This window comes from Balaenoptera musculus, chromosome 5, assembly GCF_009873245.2.
Source record: "Balaenoptera musculus isolate JJ_BM4_2016_0621 chromosome 5, mBalMus1.pri.v3, whole genome shotgun sequence".
Taxonomy (NCBI): domain Eukaryota; kingdom Metazoa; phylum Chordata; class Mammalia; order Artiodactyla; family Balaenopteridae; genus Balaenoptera; species Balaenoptera musculus.
Window position 1 is genome coordinate 102,549,473 of NC_045789.1, and position 17,042 is coordinate 102,566,514.

General features: G+C 44.6%; 1 protein-coding gene across 4 annotated transcripts in view; it reads left to right on the forward strand.

Annotated features, from left to right (window-relative positions):
- Positions 1-17,042, forward strand: part of SLC2A9 (solute carrier family 2 member 9) — a 192,245-nt gene that overhangs the window by 102,465 nt on the left and 72,738 nt on the right. For all 4 annotated transcript variants that reach the window (XR_005020012.1, XM_036853255.1, XM_036853256.1 and 1 more), the window contains exon 7: positions 1,623-1,810. Coding sequence is in view for 3 of the 4 variants with exons in the window: in XM_036853255.1 (XP_036709150.1) it covers positions 1,623-1,810 (188 nt within the window). In the remaining variant the exon portion in view is untranslated. The remainder of the gene's footprint in view (positions 1-1,622; positions 1,811-17,042) is intronic.

The following is a 17,042-nucleotide window of genomic DNA, read 5'->3' on the forward strand; positions in this document are numbered from 1 at the left end:
CCAACCTCCTCACAGTCCAGAAGCCAAGTCCTTTCCTGAAGGGAGCCTGAGTGGCGCATCTTCATGCCTGCCAGGCCAGTCACATGAGATACGCTTCGTCACCCATTCAGGGGAACCACAGAAGAAGGGGTGTGGGACAAGTAGAAGCAAACTTTTTATGAACACAAATACAACAGGAAAGTTAAATGGATGCTTTAAAAGAAGAAGGAGATCAGAACTTTTAAGAGGAAGAAGAGAGATTTTTGCTCCAGGAAACTCTAAAAGTTGAACACTGAATTTAGCTGAGAGCTTCCTGGCAGCCAAGGTGAAAAGGGAATAAAAAAAGTTCTAAAGTTCTCCTTATTTTATATGGAAAGCATGTATGTCAGGGAGGAGAGATAAATATTTTCTTGCCCTAATACTCTAGGATTACTTTGCCACATGAATGTTGCATTTTTGAACTTTGAGAAATACTATGGTTTAGTGCATGCTGCAGAAACATTACTCATTCAGTTGTTTCTTCCACTTACCCTTAATAAATGCTAGGAAAAATATTAAATTACAGCTTACAAAAGAGACATTCTGAGACAGTTTTTAATATACTCCTGGAAATAATATCCCAGAGCCTTCATGGGCTTGCTTCTTGGAGAATCTGGAGAAATTTAACAGCTTTTTTTTTTTCCTACCTAAGAAGAGCAATTTCACATGGCCTGTGACGCAGAGCAGTGTTTTTAGGGATGACGCCCACCGTGTCTGGAATGGAATGTCCACAGGAGCCGTCACCGTAGCCACCATCCCTGTAGGAGGATGAATATCTAAGTGCTGAATATTTAAATCCATGTTCTAAAAGCGTCTCCCCTGATCTGATTATTGTGATCTCAGGGGTCTAATCAGACAGCCCACATTTGGGCATATATCCATGGAGGTTTTCACAATTAAGGGCTTGGCAAAAAAAAATGACAGGTTCACTGAAGCTGGAAATTTGCAGTGTTCAGCCTGGGAAAGGCCTGAGTCACACGGGTGAGCTTGAATCCTGGGAAGGTTAGCTCTTTGAGAATATTCCAACCCAGGTTTCTGTGTTTCAGAGGGGCTTGTAGAAAGGACCCTGGAGGTCATTTAGTTCAATCCTCCTTCTGAAGATAGAATCGACCCCTGGGCATCCTGAGCAAGTGGCAATCTGACCTCTGTCTGGATGTCTCCTATGAGGACGAGCACACAGGGCCGGGCAAACAGGAGGTGCTCAGTTATATTCATGGAACCAGGGTTTAGCATGTGTTACATCACCCAATCATTACAGGAGCCATGTGAGGCACGGGGCACTGCCCATCTACCCAGTGGTAGAGACGGGATTTGAACCCTGGGCATGCTCAGCTTTGCTGTGGGGTCGATCAGGAGAGCCTGGTTCTCTCTTGGCTCTTCTCCTGGCCAACTCAGTGACCTTGGGCAAGTCATTGCATCTCTCAGGGCCTCTGTTTTCCAACGTTTAAACAAAGGCTTGGCACTCCATGGTTTCAAAGATCCCTGCCAGCTGCATCCCTGACAAGGAGTGTGCCTTGGATGGACCAACCATCCCTGTGGGACCCAGCATCCGACACAGCGGACATCCTAACCCCACTGAAATCTGTGCTTGTCCCTGTTGGCAGCCTTCCAGACATTCCTGGGCAAAGAGGACGTCTCCCGAGAGGTGGAGGAGGTCCTGGCGGAGAGCCGCGAGCAGAGGAACAGCCGCCTGGTGTCCGTGCTGGAGCTGCTCAGGAGTCCCTCCGTCCGCTGGCAGGTCATCACTGTGGTCATCACCATGGCCTGTTACCAGCTCTGTGGCCTCAATGTGGTGAGCACTCCTGCACAAGCGGAGGAACCAGAGGGAGGCATGGGAGAGGGGCGGTTCAGGGCCTGGACGCCCAAGTTCCAACCCCAGCTCGGTGCCATTGGGCAACCACATAACCTGATCTTCAGTTTCCACATCTGTAAAATGGGATAACGTAATACTGAAAGAAATAATCCATGCAAGGTGTTCAATAAAGCAGCTAGCCCAGAATTACCCCTTAATAAAGGCTGCCTATCAGTATAATTACTTATCCTTAGAAATACTTAAAAGTCATATTTCTTAATAAAATGGGTATTAGGAAGTCATAAGTGAGCAACACTGAGATGATTTAAATAAAAGTACCCTTGGCTGGGCTGGCTTCGGTGCACAACTTGGACTGAGAAAACCTCAAGGCTTTAAAGAAAAGGTTTCTTGGGGCCTGAGTTGACGTGGGCAGGGGAACCGGAGGAGGGAGTCTTCCATGGGGTTCCGTAACCCTCTGATGGACAAAGCCGCCCCTTCTCTCTTGGGGGCTCCAGAAGGTAGAATTCAGGAATTTGAGGCCTAGGAGGCAGACTTAGGATTATTACTATTATTGTCCCTTCTGGAAAAGAGTGGGTTGCCTCCAGGGGTGGTGAGTTCCCCATTCATGAAAGTGTGCAAGCCAGCTGGCCAGCCACTTGGCAGGGATGCATAGAGGAGATTCTTGTACCGAAGCATCCAAACTACCTCTGAGGTCACTTACGTAGCTCAGGACAAGTGTGGCTAGGCCTAGAGGGAGGGAGAAGGGAACTTCTGAAGAGGTCTGGGTAAAATAGCTGCCCTGTGTGTATGAGCCTGGCATACAAAAGTCAGCAGGGAGGGTGTTTGTGGGTATGTAGGGGAGGTGACCTGAAAGGGGAGTAGTTCCTGTCCGGAGAGGGAAGATGACAGCACAGGAAGTTACAACCACAATGCTCTGCCTCATTTCATCAACTCTTAATTCTTTTTTTGGAAACATTGGGATGGAATGAAATCATCTCCCTACTTATTTGTTTAACCTTGGTCTGGTCAGCAGAATGAGGGAGCACCTGGGTTAACAGCGTGACCTTGGATTAGTCCTGTCGTTTCCTCCTCTTTGTAACACCAAGGTCATGGTAGACAGTCTCAAATGCACCCTGCCTGTTCTGAGAAAGCAGAGAGAGAATGTATCCACTCTTTAAAATTAGCATGTGGAGTCATAAAACCACATATGGAATCTGTATTTAACGAGGCATTTAGATTGAGAACCATGACATTTCTAAACAGAATTCTCTCCTCCGCTGGGACATAATTTCCCAATTTGCATACCCTGTATAACTTTATAAATTCCCCTCGGGTGCATGTATAAGCCCCACTGCATAAGCATAGATGGAAAAAAATGTCTCTCCACTCCCAGAGCCAGCAGTGCAGAGATCTCAACCACCCTCCTCGCGTTGACTGCGTTCCATCTCTTTTCTTATTGTTGTGAGAACATTTAACATGAGACCTTCCCTCTTAACAAACGTCCAAGTGCACAACACAGTTTTGTTAACTCTAGGCACCATATTGTGCAGATCTCTAGAGCTTGTTCATCTTGCTTTACTGAAACCTTACACCTGTTGATTAGCAACACCGAGTTTTCCCTCTACCAGCCCCTGGCAACCGCAATTCGACTCTCTGCTTCTACGAGTTTGAGTATTTTAGATACCTCATATCAGTGGAATCGTGCAGTATTTGTCCTCTGTGACTGGCTTATTTCACTTAGCATAATGTCCTCCAGATTCAGCCATGGTGTCACAAAATACAAGATTTCTTTCTTTTTTTTTAAGGCTGATTAATATTGCATTAAATGTATATACTACACTTTCTATATCCACCCATCCATCAACAAACATTTAGGTTATTTCCATATCTTGGCTATTGTGACTATTGCTGCCTTGAACATAGGAGTGCTAATATCTCTTCAAGATCCTGCTTTCAACTCTTTGGGATAAAAACCCAAGAGTGGAGTTGCTGGATCATAGGGTAACTCTATTTTTAGTTTTTTGAGGAACCGCCATACTGTTTTCCATTGTGGCTGCACCAATTGACATTCCCACCAAGAGTGCACTAGACTAGGCTCCCAAGTTCTCCACGTCCTCACCAGCACTTGGTAGTAGTAGTAGTAGAAGTAGTAGTCATCCTAACAGGCATGAGGTGATCTCTTGTTGTTTTGATTTGCATTTCTCTGGTGATTAATGGTGTTGAGACTCTTTTCATATGCCTGTTGGTATGTTTTCTTTGGAGAAATGTCTATTCAAGTCCTTTGTCCACTTGTTAACAGGGTTTTTTAGAAGCTTTGGCGGGGGGGGGGGGGGGGGGGGGGGGGGGGCGGGGGGGTATTTTGTTATTGTCATTTTGCTTTATTTTTATTTTTTTGCTATCGAAATGTAGGAGTTCCTTATATATTTTGGATATTAGCCCCTTATCGGGTATATATGGTTTGCTAGTATTTTCTCCCATTCTGTAGGTTGCCTTTGTGTGCTGTTGATGATTTCCTTTGCTGTGCAGAAGCTTTTTAGTTTGATGTAGTCCCACCTGTCTAATTTTGCTTTGGGTGTCATACTCAAAAAATCATTGCCAAGATCAATGTTATGAAGTTTTCCCCCTATGTTTTCTTCTAGAAGTTTTACAGTTCCAGGTCTTATGTTTAAGTCTTTAATCCATTTTGAGTGAAGATAAGGGTCCAATTTCATTCTTTTGTATGTGGATATCCAGTTTTTCCAACACCATTTGTCAAAAAGATTATCCTTTCCCCACTGAATATTCTTGGCACCCTTGTTGATCAGTTGACTGTATATGCATAGGTTTATTTCTGGGTTCTCTCTTCTGTTTCATTAGTCTGTATGTCTGTCTTTATGCCAGTACCATACTGTCTTAATTACTGTGGCTTTATAACATATTTTGAAATAAGGAAGTGTGATGCCTCTAGTTCTGTTTTTTTCCTCAAGATTGTTTTGGCTATTCATGATCTTCTGTGGTTCCATATAAACTATAGGATTATTTTTTTCTATTTCTGTAAAATATGCCATTGGGATTTTGATAGGGATCGCATTGAATCTGTAGATTGCTTTGGGTAGTATGGACATTTTAACTAATATATATTGTCTTCTGATACGTGAACATGGAAGATCTTTCCATTTATTTGTGTCTTCTTTCATTTCTCTCATCAGTGTTTTGTAGTTTTCAATGTAAGAGTCTTTCACCATCATAGTTAACTTTATTCTCAAGTACTTTATTATTTTTGATGTTGTTGAAAAGGGGATTGTTTTCTTAATTTCCTTTTTGGATAGTTCCTTGTTAGTGTATAGAAATGCAACTGATTTTTTTTTTTACATTAAATAAAATTTTTATTGCAGACAAATGAATAGTAAATAACTGTGAGAGTTACTATCTAGTACAGATTTATTCCAAAGCACTACTGAAGGATACAACACTCCCCCCATCCCATGGGGTAATGTTAATCATAAATGCTGCATTCTCTACATTATCAAGATTCAGATGGAGCAAGAAAAAAATTATTCAATGCTAGGTTGGAGCAAAAACAGAGTCTTGGCAAAATAACACTTTAAGCTTTTACTTGTCTACAGGAAAATATTCAGATTGCAAAAAACCTCTGTCTGTAAGAAAAGACCAAACTGGACAAGAATATTTTAGGCACCTTGAGATGGGGAGAAGGGCAAGGGGCTATATTATTATAATAAGAGAGCCACCATATTTATGAAGGATAGGGTTTAACCCATGATATCACCATATTTGTGGTATATCCTAAAATCACTGATTGTTATGATTTAGCACCCATTTTCAGAAGGGGAAGCTAAGGCTCATAGATGTTAAGAGTTTTGTCCAATTTCTCCATCACATGTCAAGGCACTTTAAAGAATGGTTGTCCTGAATCCTTCAGCCAGTGGCTAAGACGACCCAGATTATAGAATGCAACTGATTTTTGTATGTTGATTTTGTATCCTAAAACTTTACCGAATTTGTTTATTAGTTCTAACATTCTGTATGTGTATGTGTGTGTGTGGTATCTTAGGGTTTTCTACACATAAGAACATGTCATTTGCAAACAGTGATAATTTACTTCTTCCTTTCTGACTTGGATGCATTTTCTGTCTTTTTCTTGCCTAATTTCTCTGGCTAGGACTTCCAGTACTATGTTGAATAAAAGTGGCAAGAGTGGGCATCCTTCTAAGACCTTCCTGACCTTAGAAGAAAAGCTTTCAGTTTTTCATCGTTGAGTATGATGTTAGCTGTGGGCTTATCATGTATGTGCCCTTTATTTTTTTGTTTTGTTTTGTTTTGGGGCGGGTTGTTTGTTTTGCATTTTTTTTTTGTTTTTAACAAAAAGGGTATATTAAACCCAACTATATCAACAATTATATGAAATGTAAATGGGAAATAATACTCCAAGTAAAAGACAGAGATTATTGGCATGCATCTGAAAGCAAAACTCAAGTATATCCTATTTACAAGAGAAAAACATTTAAACATAAAGATACAATTTGAAAGTAAAAAATGGAGAAAGGATACACCATGCAAACAGTAAACATGAGAATTCTCGTGTGTCTAAAATAATATAAAACAACTATATGCCCTTTATTACATTGAGGTAATTTCCTTCTATTCTTAGTTTGTTGAGGATTATTTTTAATCTTTAAATCAGGAGTAATACTTCTGGCTTGCATGGAACCTGACATGGCCTAGAGTAAAGAGCTCTGGGCCAAGATCCAGAGGCTTGGCTTTCTGTCTCACTGTGACCACAAACCTGCAGTTTTAAACCAGGCCAGTTGCTTTCCCTTGCCCAGCCTCTGTCTGCTCAGCTGTAATAATAATCAAGCACACACTTACTTAGCACTTAATATGAGCCAAGAGCTGTCTCCATGGCAGCCCTGTGAGCTAGGCATGACTGTTAGGCACAGAGACATAGGTCACACAGCTAGGAATGGTGGAAAGGGAATTTGAGCCCCAGCCATTTGGCTACAAGGTCTGGGTGCTTAAGCCTCGAGCAGGAAGGATCCCCAAGGCCCCCTCAGAGCATCCCCATATGTGTCACTGGGCTGTGTCCCCAGGTCATCCCTAGGAAGCCAAGGGGACAAGTCTTACTTCCGTCTTACATACAAAAGGATAAACACTGGTTAGCAGCAAATCCCAGCCTCAGAGCCCAACTGTCCTGTGCTTCAGTCCAATCTCTCTCCCTGCACCTGCTACCTTTTAATCCAAATAATTCATGACACCAAGGAAGAGAGCTATCTAACACAGATGAAAAACTTTAAATGTCCTTTAAGACTTGCTCTGTCCCCTTAGTTTTACCAGAAATTATTTGGGGGTGGGAGGACATGGTGCATATGTTAAGACAGTTGTAAATACTGCTAGACATCTCCATTCATCACTTTATTCTGGCTCCAAATGTCCTTCAGGGTAGGTGGCACCATCCCCATTTTCTAGATGAAGAAACTGAGGCTTACAGAGGGTCAAGGACTTGCTCAAGGTCACAGTGGGTGATGCCTGTGCTGTCAAAGTCACATGCCCTGCCAGTTTGGCCAGCCCATCTCTAAGACCTTATACCTTGCACTAAACCAGACTTTCTCACCCTCAGCACTATGCACATTTGGGGCTGGAAAATTCATTGCCACAAGGACTGCCCTGTACACTGTAGGATGTTTTGCAGCTTACCCGGCCTCTACCCACTAGATGACAGCAGATATAACAATAAAAAATTTCTGCAGACGTTGCCCAACATCTGCTGGGGACAAAATTGCCCCCAGTTGAGAACCACTGTCCTAAACAAGCATTACGTATTGTTCAGTACTTTTTGGCTAAAGAGTCAATGAATGGTTTTCACATACTAGAAAATCAAGTGAAAGTTGAATTTAACATTTAGTTATTTCTAAATTCCTTTTCAGTGTCATATTGGTTTTTTTCCCCTCCTTCTCACAATAGCTTTCAAGTTCATTTCTCTAAAATTAGACTTGTCACTTAAAATTACTTATTTTATACAGCTGCCTTCCTCCTGAGCAATTTGTCGTTTGCACAAAAAACAGGATTTTGTGCAAATATTTAGTCTCTCTGACACTGCTCCCCTCCCCCCAACCATCCTTGAGGATGGAGGCCCTTCCCACGGTGCCTGTGTCTCCAGCAGCCCATGGCATATGGGAGGCAGCTGAGTGTTTAGGAAGGCAAAGAGTACAGGGTGAGAAGAGCAAGGGCAAGGAGGGCACTGTTTCTACCAAGTCCTTGGGTTGATGAAAATTGGACCAACTGCCAAACCTGGTGCAAGGAAGCCATAGTTTTCTTGAACCTTCTGGAATCTTCTAGAAGGTCAAGGATGATGATGATGGTACTCTTACCTGCCTTGGGTTTCCCTTCCTTCTTCTGGATTCCTCTCTTCTTGAACAGAGGAGGCCAATCATACCAACTTCTCCAGACTTCAGTTTCCTTTTATGGAAAATGGAGATGATATACTCATTTTTTTTCAGAGTTGCCTTGAGGATTATATGAAATTGTGTACGTGGACTATCTCTGATGGTAACTGCTGAGCTTCTGTTAGGTCTTCCTTCCTCCTGGCTGGTATCAGCAAAACTGTTTCTAGCATTGTTTACTTCTCTCTCGATGTCACACATTTTCAAACTTTGCTGCTTCCGATATGCACTGTGGCTGGGACGCAAGACACCCAAGCTTGTTAGAAATAAATGTAAAACAAGAGTGGAGCGGCTCAGAGTGCAAGCTGGAAATAAGCCACATGGGCCTGGTGACATCTGTTCTAGATGCTCAGAGGCCTTTTACTGCCACCATATTTGTCCACTTGGTGGGGGCCCAAGCATCACAGGGCTCCCAGGGAGCTGGTGTACCCCTCGAACTCTTTACCTGTGTGATTGTTGTGTAACACTTCCCTCCCCTGCTAGACTAGATCTGGGAGGGCAAGGATGGGCGTGTAACACCCGTGCCTAGCAGAGCACCAGACGTCCCACACCCCTGATAAACAGTCAAATGGAAGGGAGACAAGGCTGGGAGAATGGAGGGAGGGCAGGAGACAGGAAAGCCTGAGATAGGTTTGTAGCACAGCATGACCCCTTCCTCCTCTGCTGGCCGGGACCCATGTGAAGGTCCACCTCATTTGTCTAAGCATCATTAGGAATTCTGAAGCCCAAATCATGCTCTGCATGAAACTTCTAATCACAACTTCAGAAGCATTAGAAACAGCTTTCATTTTGAAGTTTCTTCCTAATAACTTTCTAACTCAAATTAGAAGAATGAAATGTTCTGTTACCCTAATAACTGAGACCATCTCACAGGAAGAACTTGCTCTGTCCCCATGGATGGAAAGAATGCTAAATGCGGACCCTCCATGTGGCCACCCTAGCATGTGGTCCAGAGCAGAAGTTCAAGGTCAACTGTGTGTGTTCAACTCCCAGCATTGAACTTGCAAGTTAGGGGACGAGTTGCCATAATTGCTCAGTGCCTGTTTCCCCAGCTGTAAAGTGGGGAAACTAAAGCCCAGATGAAGGTTGTGAAGACAGATAAAAGGATGTGTACAAAGCCTCAGCACAGGGCCAGCCGCATAGGTGGTGCTAGATAATTTTAGTTATTTTCTTGTTTTAAAAGCCCTGCCATGAGACCACCGGATGGTGGGTTCCAGCCCACTTCCTCTGACCTCCCAGCTGTGTAACCCTGGGTACCACTTAACCCCTTGACCTCAATCACTGAGATGTAAAATGGGGACATAACTCAAAGGAGACAAGAAAGGTGGTAGCAGTTAGCTAAAGGCTGGGTAGGGTGAGGTTATATTTTTATGTAAGAGGAGGAGAAAACCTAGGTAACCCAGCACTCTTAGAAAAGCTTTTAAAAGCTAAGATTTTCTGACGCCTCTTAACATTTGAGTCCTGACTTTGTATCTTTCTGGATTTCCATGAAGAAAAAGAGTGAGGGGCAGGGAAGGGAGCCGCCCTTCACTGAGCACAGAGAGTGGGGCGCTCCAGGTGCCTCATCCAACCTAATTCTCACACCACTTGAAGGATCTGAGCAGGGCCGGGAGGTTGAGACCCTGTCCGCGTTCTCACCGCCGGGAGTTGTTGCTGGGAGTCAAACCCATCAGGTCCACTCACAGCCTCCCCTATTTCCAAAGCTCACAGAGAGGGGACTTCAGATTTTAATTTGCCCTGACCCTGGCATTCGGCAGTGTTGGGGGCTGTTACAAGCCTGCTCGCCCTGGAGACGGCCTGGAGTGGATTGTAGGTCCTGTTTTCCAGAGTGAGGTAGGCCACTGCAGCTGGGCCTCAGCTGCTCCCACCCAGAGAGGCGGAGAGAGCCAGCCCATTCCTCTACCTCCATTATCAGGTTGAAGCAAGGCCTGATGAGAGTGAGGCATGACATTGGCTTGGGGCTTTGGATGAAGCAGTGCTGCCGAGGAATAGGGTCTGGGCTTTCGGGAGTTATCAGAAGAGCGAAGCTCCTCCCTCGGTGGTGGTCTTGCTTTTCTGTGCAGCAGACTTCTTTCCCTTGATGCACTCTGTTCCCTCCCAGCCTGTTGTTATCCTTTCCCATGATGCACTCTGTTCCCTCCCAGCCTGTTGTTATCCTTTCCCATGATGCACTCTGTTCCCTCTCACCTCTCAGATTGACTCCACCTGATCTAATACCCACCTCCTTCCATCTCAGGAGGGAATTCAGATGGCCTCTCACCCAGAGGCAGCAGAGGGCAGCAGAAAGGCTGACATCCCAGCTCTGCCACTCATAGCTGTGTAGTCCTCCCCTGGCTGAGCCTCAGTTTCCTCATCTGTTAAATGGGGACAAGATATCTACCCCACTGGTTATGGGGAGGATAAAATTAGGTCATGTAGGTGATAGGTTTGGGGATACAATATATAAACCCCTTCCTTCCCCTCTGAAATTCAGAACAGATTAGAGAGATTGGCACAGGAATCAGATAGATGAGATCAAAATGTCAGCTCTATTCCAAGTGAAACTAGATTAGAGGGTGTGACTTCAGAAGCTGGGGTTAATTCTGCATTCCCGGATTTAAGGCTCCAACCCAGTCTCAACAGAAGGAAGCAACCCCAGGCCCACTCCCACAGGGCACCTCCCTCCCTCCCGGCATAGAGCAGAGGAAACGCAAGCTTCCTACGGAGGCAGGTGCACAGAGAGCCCAGCACAAGCCGGCAGGCAAGTTTCCTCTTTCCAAGGGTACCTGCCTGCCTTATCCTGATCCCTTATGTGGTTCCTCATTTCTTGGGCTGAGAGAGAGGCCTGTTACCCGAATGGGAGAAGGAAATGAAGGGAAAGGAGGTCCTGCCAGACAGTAGGTGAAACATTGGCACGGTTTCTGGGACACAGTGTTTAATAAAAGATCCCCCCTGTCTTCTGTACTTCAAAGTAGATGCTGTGCATCACCATTGGTTTGTGGAGACCACCTCTGTGTTTACAACTCTCTCTCTCTCCCTGACCTCTGCTTTCATCCTTTGGTCTTCTCTCTCTGACCTCTGACCTCCCACCCTTTTCCCATATATACAGACCCTTGCCATTACATTTGCAGCTCACCTGGATAATCCAGGGTAGCCTCCCCACCTCAAGCCCCTTCACTTAACCACACCTTCAGACCTTTTGCCATGTAATGTAACATAGTCACAGGTTCCTGGGATTGGGATGTGGACACTGTTTGGGGGAACCACCGTTCTGCGGACCAGTCTCGCAAGCGTATGTTAAGTGCATACTCTGTGCCGGGAGCACCCTGCTCTGGGCAAAGGTCATCAGGTGTTTTGTTGCTCCTGATGTTTAGCCAGGGAGATAGGTTAGATGCATCTCTCAGCTGATGGCTGACTACAGTCAAGGCCATGGGTATATGTAAGAGTCAGGGAGTAACAGGCTAGAAGAGAATCTCAAGTCAGTAAGCTGGGCTCAGAGCCCAGCCCAGCCCGTGCAGGCAGGAAGCAAACAGGCCTGGCTCTCTGTCCTGTTCTTGCCTTGTCAGCTGTGTGTGGTCTCGCTGATCTTCCGGCACGGTCCCCTTCACACACGGTTGAGAGATGAAAATAATTTGCATATAATTTGCATGTTACACTTTGTCTCTAGAACACGTCATGAGTCAAGCATGAGGGCTTTAGGGCATTAGAGGCAGGGAGTGAAGGAGGCCCAAATCCTCCCCTGTGCCCCCCTCCCACCCCACCCCTGCAAAGTCCCCCAGAGGTCCATCCCACAGGGAGGAGGCTAGGCTGAGGCAGATGCAGAGGTGCTTCTGCCCCAGGCATGCACACAACTGGCCCATGTTCTCCTTTACCACGGAGCAGTCACATCTCCGTAGAGAGATGGAAATCTTCCAAAATGATACCCAGTATTTGTTATGCACCAATTAGAGAAAAGATGCTTTACTTCATCATTTAAAAAACTTACACGACAACCTTGAAAGACAGAGTATGATTACCTTCTTTCAGAGAACGGAGATTTCGAGACATGAAATCATTTGCCTCCAGACCCACAGGTCACAGAAGCAGTGCTGGGATTGAAATCCCGGCTTGTGGGCCTCTCAGAACTGCTGTTCCTTCCTCTCCACCATGTGCCTCAGTGGCTGAAGTCTGCCAGACCACCAGGAAAAGCACAGCTGTGTCGGGATGAGGTCAACACAAATCACAGTCCGCGGGAGGGTCCTCGGGGGACACGCTCCAAACTGCCTGGTGCCTCCGTGTTGGTCGACGCCCTCAGACCAAATAAAACTCAGTGGGAGCAGATGCAGAGAGTTACCTTCCTGCTCTGTAAGGTGATGCAGAGAGAGGGCGATGGCTTCGTGGAGCCAGCAAAATGAGGCCGACAGCTTGTGTGATGTACAGGCCTTCCCCATGGCGACAGGACCAGCCCAGCAGGTCCTCCCTGCAGGCCCTGGATGGGGAGAGGGTCCAAAGGGCCGATTTCTGCCTGTCGTTGCAGAAATGCATTTAAGTATAAGATGACTGGAGGGCCACTTATAACTGTCCCCGTGAGCCCATAATGTTATGCACCGTGACTCTCTTCACTAACACTTAAACCCGTCAGGGACGCTCCTGGCAATGTTGCTACAAGGGAGAATTGGAAGCAGGGAAGGAAGGGGGTTGGAAGGGGTGTGAGAAGCCAGGAAGGAGCACCACGCAGGAGGCCGGAACATAGCTTCCACGGAGAGCACATATCACATGGGATCAGAGGCTGGAAGCTTCTGGAATATGAGCAGGTCAGGGTGTGGGGTTCAGAGCTGAGAATGATCCAAATGTCAGATCCACCTTTGCAGCAGGGCAGCTGGGGGTGGAAAGGGCCCAGAGAGATCGCTGACTGTTGAAAATCCATGAATTTGGGTGAAGATTAAGAAAGGCAGCTAAACTCTTCTGATCCAACCCTGAAGGTGTGCTGGGGAATCAGTTACCTTCAAAAGGAGAAGAGATCATATAAACAAATCCAGTGGAGACTAAGGCTTTTTGGAATTATTTTAGCTTCTGTCAGAGCCCTAAGAGCTTTAGGAATTAATGAACTTATCAGGAGCTACTTCTGTACTCTATGGACATGACAGCAAAGATAGAGTCTAAAATTCTAATTTATCAGCTCATTCAAATGAGAGGCAGACAAAAGCAGGAGAGTCTTTGTTTTACGTGAATATTTTTTTAAATAATATTTTATTTTATTTATTTTTGGCTGTGTTACGTCTTCGCTGCTACAAGCCGTTGCTGCACACAGGCTTTCTCTAGTTGCGGCGAGCGGGGACTACTATTCATTGTGGTGCGCAGGCTTATTGCGGTGGCTTCTCTTGTTGCAGAGCATGGGCTGTAGGCGCGCGGGCTTCAGTAATTGCGGCACACAGGCTCAGTAGTTGTGGCTTGCAGGCGCTAGAGTGCAGGCTCAGTAGTTGTTTGGCCCAGGCTTAGTTGCTCCACAGCATGTGGGATCTTCCCGGACCAGCGCTCGAACCCGTGTTCCCTGCATTGGCAGGCGGATTCTTAACCACTGCGCCACCAGGGAAGTCCCTGTTTTACGTGAGTATTAAAACCAATTTTTGCCACCAAGTGCATCAATGCCCACAAGCTCAGAAAAATTCATGCGGTAGTTTTTACTGGAGTCTCTGGGTGTGCCTATAACTTTATGTAGAATTACTGATTTACGAAAAAATAAACTTTTGAATTAAAAAAAATGTGAAGTGAGAGCTATGAGTTCAGCTTACTGAGGACTATAGCCCAAGAAACAGCCTCTCACATAGCTCTGAGGAACTGCTCCGAAGAGGTAGCGGGGGAGATCAGTATATATATGATTTTGGTGAAGGGGGTACATGCAATCAAGCACACATCTCAGTAGAAGGTCGCTGCTAGTCACGAGGAGCATATGTCTCGTCAATGATTTTAGTGCTTTTCTAAGTATGAGAAAATGCAAGAAATTGGGTTCATAAAATTTTCTCTCAAAAACATCTATCTGAAAGCCTGTTCTGCCAGTTTTCCCAGAGCATGGAGTGTCTCATTCTTGACCTCCACCCTGAACTGCTTTCAGGGTGTGTTGAAGGTCAGCGACTGCAGTGGCTAATGACCTAATCCTTGTAGAGCCGGATAGCGAGTGACATTCTTTAGTTGGCAAAACCATCTGTAGATATGAGTAGGTCCTAAATTATAACTTCTCCCCCGATGTGTGAAAGTTTTTTTTCCAACCAATGCTGGTAAAAAGACAAATCTGTAGAAACAAGACCTTTCTCCAGAAACAAAGAACCAAATGCAGAGAGCACACCCAGCTACAGTCGACCCTGACAAGTTATAAGCAACAAGCCCTAATGTTTCTGCTTAACGATGATCAGTTTATAAATGTTCTCAAAGCCCTTCAAGGCAGCACGTTTTCTTGTCAGATTTCATGTATCAAGACTGCATGGTTTTCTATCATTCAGCAAACTCTTGCTTTTCAAGGAACTGGCTGGGATTGGGAGGACACAAACGATTTATGTTCAGCCTATTGATCCAAAACTTTAGATCCATGAATAGTGACTTACCCAGTTCCTGACATCTCCCAGGAAGGGCGTGGTTATCCTCTTTTGACCAAGGAGGAGAAGGAATCTCAGCAGGGCAGAGGGAATTGCCTGAGGTCACACAGGTAGTTCAAGATGCAGCCAGGTCTCCAAACTCCAAATCAGTGATTGTCTGATGCCCTGTGAGTATCTGTTAGGGTTAGGTTTGGCCTCATGTGGCAGAAACCTCAACAGTGATCTAAATAACATAGGTCTTCTCTCTCACATGAAGGAAATTGGGAGGGCTGATACAGCAGACCCAGGACCACACACGGTGGTTTGCAGAGGGCAGCCCTTATTTATGCCTGTTATCCTGCAATCATTATTAACACACTCCAAAATGCCCAGGTTTGAATCACGCTAGTGAGTATGGACACAGTCTCCTTCTTCTTCTTTTTTTTTTTTAACATCTTTATTGGGGTATAATTGCTTTACAATGGTGTGTTAGTCTCTGCTGTATAACAAAGTGAATCAGCTATACATACACATATATCCCCATATCTCCTCCCTCTTGCATCTCCCTCCCACCCTCCCTATCCCACCACTCTAGGTGGAGACAAAGCACCGAGCTGATCTCCCTGTGCTATGCGGCTGCTTCCCACTAGCTATCTGTTTTACATTTGGTAGTGTGTATATATGTCTGTGCCACTCTCTCACTTCGTCCCAGCTTACCCTTCCTCCTCCCCGTGTCCTCATGTCCATTCTCTATGTCTGTGTCTTTATTCCTGTCCTGACCCTAGGTTCATCAGAACTTATTTTTTTTGTTTTCTGAATTCCATATATATGTATTAGCATACAGTATTTGTTTTTCTCTTTCTGACTTACTTCACTCTGTATGACAGACTCTAGGTCCATCCACCTCACTACAAATAACTCAATTTTGTTTCCTTTTATGGCTGAGTAATATTCCATTGTATATATATGCCACATCTTCTTTATCCATTCATCTGTCGATGGACACTTACGTTGCTTAGATGTCCTGGCTATTGTAAATAGAGCTGCAATGAACATTGTGGTACATGACTCTTTTTGAATTATGGTTTTCTCAGGGTATATGCCCAGTAGTGGGATTGCTGGGTCATATGGTAGTTCTATTTTCAGTTTTTTAAGGAAGCTCCATACTGTTCTCCATAGTGGCTGTATCAATTTACATTCCCACCAACAGTGCAAGAGGATTCCCTTTTCTCCACATGCTCTCCAGCATTTATTCTTTGTAGATTTTTTGATAATGGCCATTCTGACCAGTGTGAGGTGATACCTCATTGTAGTTTTGATTTGCATTTCTCTAATGATTAGTGATGTTGAGCATCCTTTCATGTGTTTGCTGGCAATCTGTATACCTTCTTTGGAGAAATGTCTGTTTAGGTCTTCTGCCCATTTTTGGATTGGGTTGTTTGTTTTTTTGATATTGAGCTGCATGAGCTGCTTGTATATTTTGGAGATTAATCCTTTGTCAGTTGCTTCATTTGCAAATATTTTTTCCCATCCTGAGGGTTGTCTTTTCATCTTGTTTATGGTTTTCTTTGCTGTGCAAAAGCTTTGACGTTTCATTAGGTCCCATTTGTTTATTTTTGGTTTTATTTCCATTTCTCTAGGAAGTGGGTCAAAAAGGATCTTGCTGTGATTTATGTCATGGAGTGTTCTGCCTATGTTTTCCTCTAAGAGTTTGATAGTGTCTGGCCTTACATTTAGATCTTTAATCCATTTTGAGTTTATTTTTGTGTATGGTGTTAGGGAGTGTTCTAAATTTCATTCTTTTACATGTAGCTGTCCAGTTTTCCCAGCACCACTTATTGAAGAGGCTGTCTTTTCTCCATTGTATATTCTTGTCTCCTTTGTCAAAGAGAAGGTGACCATATGTGCGTGGGCTTATCTCTGGGCTTTCTATCCTGTTCCATTGATCTATATGTCTGTTTTTGTGCCAGTACCATACTGTCTTGATTACTGTAGCTTTGTAGGATACTCTGAAGTCAGGGAGCCTAATTCCTCCAGGTCCATTTTTCTTTCTCAAGGTTGCTTTTGCTACTCAGGGTCTTTTGTGTTTCCATACAGATTGTGAAATTTTTTTGTTCTAGTTCTGTGAAAAATGCCATTGGTAGTTTGATAGGGATTGCATTGAATCTGTAGATTGCTTTGGGTAGTGTAGTCATTTTCACAATGTTGACTCTTCCAATCCAAGAACGTGGTATATCTCTCCAACTGTTTGTACCATCTTTAACTTCT